At 37.0% G+C, this 8699-nt stretch overlaps 1 protein-coding gene across 1 annotated transcript in view; it reads left to right on the top strand.

The window, feature by feature from the left end:
- UBE2R2 (ubiquitin conjugating enzyme E2 R2) overlaps positions 1 to 8699 on the top strand; it is a 109183-nt gene that overhangs the window by 72866 nt on the left and 27618 nt on the right. The window contains exon 3 of the mRNA XM_004372330.1: positions 6896 to 6993. Coding sequence (XP_004372387.1) covers positions 6896 to 6993 — 98 coding nt within the window. The remainder of the gene's footprint in view (positions 1 to 6895; positions 6994 to 8699) is intronic.

The raw sequence follows: 8699 nt of genomic DNA, 5'->3' as shown, positions 1-8699 counted from the left end.
TTCCTCATTCCTGTTGCTGTCGAGTTGATTCTGACTCATAGTGACCCTATAGGACAGAGCAGAACTGCCCCATAGGGTTTCCAAGGAGTGGCTGTTGGATTCAAACTGCTGACCTTTTGGTTAGCAGCCATAGCTCTTAACTACTAAACCTTTAGGCTCCATCTTAATATTTAGACTACCAAATTTGTGCCTTTTAGAACCAGACTCTAGTTTGTAAATGATTTGGAACAAGCAGAATTTTATCAGTATTTGTATAATTATATTCATAGACTTGCAGATGTTATGGAAAGATATGAGAAAAGAGGTTTCACTAGGTAGTGGTGGGCCCAAACTTTGGCTGCATATCAGAATCATGTGGAGAGGAATTAAAAATAAAGAATTGTGGAGGTTCTGATTCAGTTGGATCTGGATGGGGCCTAGGCTAAATAGCCTTCATTTTATAACTACAATTCTGGAGGCGTGGAACTTCCACATCTTTTTTTTTTTTTTTTTTTTAATTTCTGGTAAAATATATATAACATAGGAGCCTTGGTGGCGCAATGGTTAAGAGCTGTGACTGCTCACCAAAGAGTTGGCAGTTCAAATCCACCAGCTGCTCCTTGGAAACCCTATGGGACAGTTCTACTGTAGCCTATAGGATCGTTAGGAGTCGGAATTAACTCAGTGCAGCGGGTTTGGTTTTTGGTATATATAACATAAAATTTGCCATTTTAACCATTTTTAAGTGTACAATTCAGTGATGTTAATTACATCCACAGTGTCATGCAACCATCCCCCCTATTTCCAAAGTGTTTTCATCATCCCAAACAGAAACTGTACCCATTAAGCAATAACTCCTCTTCCTTCTTTCCATCTAGTATCTGGTAACCTCTTGTCTAATTTCTGCCTCTATGAAATTTTGCCTGTTCCAGATATTTCATATAAAAGTAATCATACAATATTTGTCCTTGTATGTCTGGCTTATTTTACTTAGAATCATGTTTTCAAGGTTCATCCATGTTGAAACATGTATCAGAACTTCATTCATTTTTATGGCTGAATAATACTCCATTGTATGTATAGTATATACCACATTTTGTTTATCCTTTCATCCCTTGGTGGACATATGGGTTTTCTACCTTTTGGGTATTCTAAATAATACTGCAGTGAACCTTGTGTACAAGTATGTTTGAGTCTCTGCTTTCAACTCTTTTAGGTATATACCCAGGAGTGGAATTGCTGGGTCATATGGTAGCTCTGTGTTTAACTTTTGAGGAACTGCCCAACTGTTTTCCACAGCTACTGTACCATTTTGCATTCCCGTCAGCAATGGATGAGGGTTCCAGTTTCTCCACATCCTTGCCAACACCTGTTTTCAGTTTTTTTGATCATAACCATTCTAGTGGGGGTGAAGTGGTATCTTCTTGTGATTTTGATTTACATCTCCCTAATGACTCATGGAAGGGACCCCTAGTGGCACAGTGGTTAAGTGCTTAGCTGGTAACCAAAAAGTCGGTTCAAACCCACCAGCCACTCTTTGGGAGAAAGATGTGGCAGTTTGCTTCCATGAAGATTACAGTCTTAGAAACTTTATGGGACAGTTCTGTTCTGTCCTATAGGGTCGCTGTGAGTCGGAATCAACTCGACAGCAACTGGTTTGTTGTTGTTGTTGTTTTTATTTAAATGACTAATGGCAGTTCCTGGGTGGTGCAAAACGTTAATGGACTTGGTTGCTAATGGAAAGGTTGGAGGTTCAGGTTCACCCAGAGGTGCCTTGGAAGAAAGGCCTGGTGATGTACTTCTGAAAAATCAGCCATTGAAAACTCTATGAAGCACAGTTGTACTCTGACACATGTGAGGTTGCCGTGAGTTGGAATTGACTTCGATGGCAACTGGTTTTAGTGACCAGTGATGTCGAGCATCTTTTCATGTGCTTGTTGTCCGTTTGTAGCTCGAAATGTCAGCTCATTTCTGTCTTAGTTATCTAGTGCTGCTATAACAGAAATACCCCAATGGATGGTTTTAACAAACAGAAGTTTATTCTCTCACAACCTAGTAGGCTAGAAGTCCAAATTCAGGGCATCAGGTCCAGGGCAAGGCATTCTCTCTCTGTCAGCTCTGGAGGAAGGTCCTTGTCATCAATCTTCCCCTGGTCTAGGAACTTCTCTGTGCAGGAACCCCAAGTCCAAAGGACATGCTCTGCTCCTGGCACTCTTTTCTTGGTGGTATGAGGTCCCCCTGTCTCTGTGCTGCCTTCTCTCTTTTATATGTCAAAAGACATTGACTTAAGACACAGCCTAATCTTGTAGATTCAGTCCTGCCTTATTAACATTATAGAGGTAGGATTTACAACATATAGGAAAATGACATCAGATGACAAAATGGTGGACAGTCACACAGTACTGGGTATCATGGCCTAGCCAAGTTTACACACATTTTTGGGGGATGCAGTTCAATCCATAACAATTTCCTTTCCCCATTTTTTTTTTGAGTCGTTTGCCTTTTTTTTTGTTGTTAAATTGTAGGAGGTCTTTATATATTCTGAATATTAATCTTTTATCAGTATATGATTTGTAAATATTACCTCCCATTCTGTAGGTTGTCTTTTCATTTTTTGCTAATGTCCTTTGATGCACAAAGGTTTTTAATTTTATTGAAATCCAATTGATCTTTTTTTTTTTTTTTTCTTTTGTTGTTCATGGTTTTGATATTGGCTCTAAAGTTCCATTGCCAAATCCAAGGTCATGTAGATTTACCCCTGTTTTTTCTTCTAAGTGTTTTATGGTTTTAGCTCTTGTGTTTAGGTTATTGATCCATTTTGAGTTAATTTTTATAGAAGGTGTAAAGTAAGGGTTCAAATTCATTCATTTGCATGTTACTTGAAGAGACTGTTCCTTCCCCATTGAGTGGACTTGGCATCCTTGTTGAAAATCAGTTGGCCGTGATGTGTAAGGGTTTATTTCTGAACTCTCAATTATATTGCATTGGTCTATATGTCTGTCTTTATCTCAGTACATACAACACAGTTTTGATTACTGTAGCTTTTAAATTGGGAAATGTGTGCTCTCCAGCTTTGTTTCTTTTCCAGATTGTTTTAACTTATTTAAGGCCCCTTGCAATTCCTTATGAATTTGAGTATTGGCTTTTCCATTTCTGCAAAAAAGGCTGTTGGAGTTTTGGTAGGGATTGTGTTGAATCTCTAGATCACTTTGGATAGTATTCATATCTTTTGTTGACATCTTAATATTGACAGTTTTAAGCCTTGCAATACATGAACATGGAATGTTTTCCATTTATTTAGGTCTTTAATTTCTTTCAGCAGTGTTTTCTAGTTTCCAGTGTACAAGCCTTTCACCTCCTTGGTTGAATTTATTCCTAGTAATTTTTTTAGATATTCTTCTTTTAGATACCATTATAAATGGAATTGTTTTCTTAATTTTCTTTTTGGATTTTTCATTGCTGGTATATAGAAATACAACTTATTTTTGTGTGTCAATCTAGTACCCTTCAACTTTTTTTTTTTTTTTAATTGTGCTTTACGTGAAAGTTTACAGAGAAAAGTAGTTTCTCATTCAACAGTTTATATATAGGTTGTTTTGTGACACTGGTTGCAATCCCTGTGATGTGTCAACAGTCTCCCCTTCCCCAACCCAGTTTCCCCATTTTCATCCATCTAATTTTCCTGTCCCTTCCTGCCTTCTCATCTTTGCTTTTGGGCAAGTGTTGCCCACTTGGTCTCATATACTTGACTGAACTAAGAAGCACATTACTCACATGTGTTATTGTTTGTTTTATAGGCCTATCTAATCTTTGGCTGAAGGGTGAACTTCGGGAGTGGCTTGAGTTCTGAGTTAAAAGAGTGTCTGGGGGCCATAGTCTCAGGTTCCTCCAGTCTCAGACCAGTAAGTCTGGTCTTTTTTGGTGTGTGTATGAATTTGAATTTTGTTCTACATTTGTCTCCTGCTCTGTCTGGGACCCTCTATTGTGATCCCTGTCAGAGAGGTCTTGTGGTGGTAACTAGGCACCATTTAGTTGTTGCGGGCTCAGGCTGGTGGAGGCTGTGTACCCGCAACTTTGCTGAATTCATTTATTATCTCTAGTTGCTTTCTTGTGGGTTCTTTGGGATTTTCTGTATGTTGGATTATGTCATCTGCAAATAAAGATAGTTTTACTTCTTCCTTTCCAACTTGGATGTTTTTTGTTTAATTTTTTCTTGCCTGATTGCTCTGGCTAGGGCTTCCGCAACAATGTTGAATGCCAGTGGTGAAATTGGGCATCCTTGTCTTTTTCCTGATCTTAAAGGGGAAGCAAAACCAGTAAAGCCTGTAAGTATTTATATACAGAGATTATATCAAGGAATGGCTCATGAGGTTGCAGAGGCTGGAACATCCCAAGTCTGTGGGTCAGGATAGAGGCTTCACCTGACCAGGGGCTGGCAAAGCCAAAATCGACAGGTCAGAGATCAGGGCTCTTGCTCACAGTTTGCAAAGACCAATGAATCCCAAGATCAGCAGGCAAGATGGCAGGTGAGCTGCTGGCTCAAGTCCCAAGAAGAGGTCAGAGGAACAGGAGCTAGCTGCAAGATCCAGAATGAGCAAAAGCCCCCTAGCCTTGCCAGAATTATTAGATGCAGGCCACATGCCCAAGGGAACTCTCTTTCAACTGATTGGCTACTCACAGCAGATCCTATCATGGGAGGTGACTGCATTATATCAGATCTCATCATGGAGATGATCACAACATCATACAACTCCCAAATTACATCATAAGTGCCAAACCACTGAGAATCATGGTCCAGCCAAGTTGACGCACAGCCATAGCCATCACAAGCATCAAGTGTGATGTTAGCTGTGGGTTTTTTATAAATGCCCTTTTTGCGTTGAAGAAGTTCCCTTCTATTCTGAGTTTCCTGGGTGTTTTTATCATGAAAGGATATTGATTCATTTTCTTATATTGATCCAGTCTTGCATTCCTAGGATAAACCCCACTTGTCATGGTGTATAAACCTTTTACTATGCTGTTGGATTTGGTTTGCTAGTATTTTGTTGAGGATTTTTGCATCAATATTCCTAAGGGATATTGGTCTGTAATTTCCCTATCACATTTTATCTAGCTTTGTATCAGGGTAATGCTGGCCTCATAGAATGAGTTAGGGAGCGTTTCCTCCTCTTCTGTTTTTTGGAAGAGTTTATGAAAGGTTGGTATTAATTCTCCTTTAAATATTTGGTAGAATTCATCAGTGAAGTCTTCTGGTCCTGAATTTTTCTTTTTTGGGGAAAGGTTTTTGATTACTTATCCAATCTCTTTGCTTGTTACAGGCCCATCTTTTAATGTGTGTTTTCTAAGTACAGTGCTGTTATTATTCTACTCAGAAATTTCACTTATGTACATATTAAACTCTGAACCTAATAATCTATTCCTCTGGCCTAATCTTCTGCTGTGTTTTTCAGCCAAACGAGGCTCCTCATTACTGATGTAGGCAGAATAATGCAGTTCTACTCTGTTCTGTAGCATCTCTCTGAGTCGGAGTTGACTTGATGGCAATGGGTTTTTTTTAAGATAACCACATCCTGATCCCGGAATCTGTAAATATATTAGGTTATATTGCAGAGGTGAATTAAGATTGTAGATGGAATAAAGGTTGCTAATCATCTGATGTTAAAATAGATAAATTATCCCAGATTATCTGGATGGGCCCAGTGTAATCTTAAAGATCCTTAAAATTAGTGGAAGAGGAGACAGAAAAGGAAAGTGAGAGGGAATGTGATTGGAAGAAAGGCACAGAGAAATGCAGTGTTGCTTGCTTTGAAGATGGGAAGGGAGTTTAACAAAAGAATGTGGGCAGCCTTTAGAAACTAGAAAGGACTAGGAAAGAGATTCTCCCCTAGAGCCTCCAGAAAGGAACACAGCCCTATGGACATCTTGATTTTAACCCAGTAAGAGCCATGCCAGACTGTGAACTATAAGATAATAAATTTGTGTTGTTTTAAGCCACTAAGTTTGTGATAGTTTGTTATAGCAGCAATCAAAAATGAATATAATAACTCAAGCATATTTTATTTACTGTTTCTTATGTTAGTTTATTTATTCAGGCCAAACTGAGTCTAAGTTTTAAAATTGGTTGTTAAAATTATACTCATTGTGCAAGGCCTGTTTCAAAGCTTCCTGGATCACAGAGTCTTTTGTTATTCTTCACCCTGCTTCCCACCCCCATGTATCCTCTGACCAAGCATACCTGGTTTCTCTCTTCTGTTTCTGTAGTTCTTTGCTTTTACTTTCCTTATGGCGTCTAACTATAATACAGTTTTAGAATATAGTATTTGGTATTCATTTTATAAAAATTGTATTTTTTTTTAAAAATTAAGTTCATAAAGCAATATAACGATAGTAACAAGTTCTTCTATCCAGGGAGAACTCTGAGGGGAGTTACGGTAAATGTTGTAAGGCAGTTCCTGTAAGCCATAGGTATTGAAACCAGTGATTGATTATTAAAAGTATAGCATGTCTATAAGGATGGTGTTACAGACATGGTATTTCTTTCCTAACAAATACATTTTGAAGATCGGTCAGAATGAATATTTATAATATTAAAATAATGCTTAATTCTTCTTTGACTTTGATTTTGAAAGTAAAAGAATTGTTTTCTTCCCAAGTGATTAGAACTCAGCTGCTGACCACAAGGTTGGCAGTTTGAATCCACCAGCCACTCCTTGGGAACCCTATGGAGCAATTCCACTCTGTCTTATAGGGTCACTATGAGTTAGAATTGACTCGATGGCAGTGAGTTTGGTTTTTTGATTTTTCTAGTGATTGGAAAAGAAGTCTTCTAGGAATAAAGGAAACTTCAGCTGAACTGATGCCCCTTTTTGCAAATCTTTTTTTTTTGAGTATCAAATGTGATATTTGTCTCTCGTAGAATGGAGATGTATGCATTTCGATTCTTCATCCGCCTGTAGATGACCCACAGAGTGGAGAACTGCCCTCTGAAAGGTGGAATCCTACTCAGAATGTCAGGTAAGGGGTTAACATCAGGAATAATCTATTTTTGGGGTAGACCTTACCTTAAAGTTTTCTTTGCCCCTAATAAAGTGAAATTGAATACTGTCATTTAACTAGTACAGAAGAGTCTTTTCTTTAATTGGCTGTTTTATCTTCAGCTAGCTAGCTAGTATGTATTGTTCTGAAGAATTGTATTTACTGTGCGATAATGCATATGATTCTCATTTCCCCTGTGTTTTTACTGTGGAAGAAATTTTCTAGTCTGAACTCCTCCTCTTCTATTATCTCAGTTCCACTGTTTCTTTGGATCCCATGAATTCTGTGTAAGGTTGCCTCCTTATTTAGGATTCTTAGTACTTTTTGCAGAAAAGCCTTAGTCTTTACAAACTCAAAATTGACTTTGCATACTTCTTAAAAGAGCTTTCATTATCAGGTGTTTTTTCATTGTTTTATGTGTGTGTGTTTATGGATGTTTCTTCTGATTTGGAAAGGTTGTTATTTTTCTTTTTATTTCCTTTGATTATCCATCTATTGATTGATCTAGTTATCTAGATAGGTCGGTATTTAATCATCTGTTTGTTTAGACTCTTGATCTATAAAAGAATTCTGAAAAACTATGAACCCTGTGCATATTTTTAAGTGAACATAAATTTTTTTAATCATTAATTTAGATGGTTAAAAGATAACAATTTTCTACGTGAATTTGTATTTCCATTTCACTACCCCTACTGAGTTTTATTCTAATGCTTGAAATTTTTATGCTTTATAACCTTGCCTTGCTTACTCTATAACACTTTTCTGTAACAAAAATCTATATAAATTTGTTTTTAAATTGCTTGTGACAGTAAGCCTCTAAATGTTAAAACTTTTCTATATTGAGGTATTATAATGATTATTAATATACAGTTGATTAAAAGCAAAATAAATACTAAAATTTTGATACATTTTTACTTTTAATAATTATTGGAAATGCGTTTCTTAATCAGATGGCTAGAACATTTTTTTCAGTTAACTCATGTACTCATGGGTGTTACATTGCTAGAATGATGAATTTAGCTTCAGTTTTTTTATATACCCACCCACACATACATGCACATACATTTTACATGCAGGGACTAAGAAACCTTGTTTAAATATGATAATGGAATAAAATTTTAAGGCAATGAAAATTTCTTATAAGTTATTTGAAAATTCATGTGGAAGTCTGTCATTCTTTAAAAAAAAATATATAACATCTTTATTGAGATATAATTCATACCATACAGTTCAGCCATTTAGTGTCCAGTGATTTTTAGTGTATTCACAGAGCTGTTCAACCATCACCACAATTAATTTTAGAATACTTTCATCACCCTAAAAAGAAACCCATATACCCTGTAGCAGTGACTCTCCATTACCTCTCAACCCCCTCCTCCCCACTCTAGGAAACTACCAGCCTACTTTCTGTCTCTATGAATTTGCCTATTCTGGACATGTCATATACACAGAATCATACAGTATGTGGTCATTTGTGGCTAGCTTCTTTTACTTTGCATGTTTCAAGGTTAACTGTGTTGTAGCATGTATCAGAACTTCATTCCTTTTTTTTTTTATATTTTATTGTACTTAGGTGAAGGCTTACAGAACAAATAGTTTCCCATGAAACAGTAGTACACATGTTGTTTTATGACATTGGTTAACAACCCCACAACATACTAACCCTCTAACTTCTCAACCTTTTT

This window comes from Trichechus manatus, unplaced genomic scaffold (genome assembly GCF_000243295.1).
Source record: "Trichechus manatus latirostris isolate Lorelei unplaced genomic scaffold, TriManLat1.0 scaffold00016, whole genome shotgun sequence".
Classification (NCBI taxonomy): Eukaryota; Metazoa; Chordata; class Mammalia; order Sirenia; family Trichechidae; genus Trichechus; species Trichechus manatus.
Note: the sequence above shows the minus strand (reverse complement) of the source record. Positions and strands in the feature narration are given on the sequence as shown.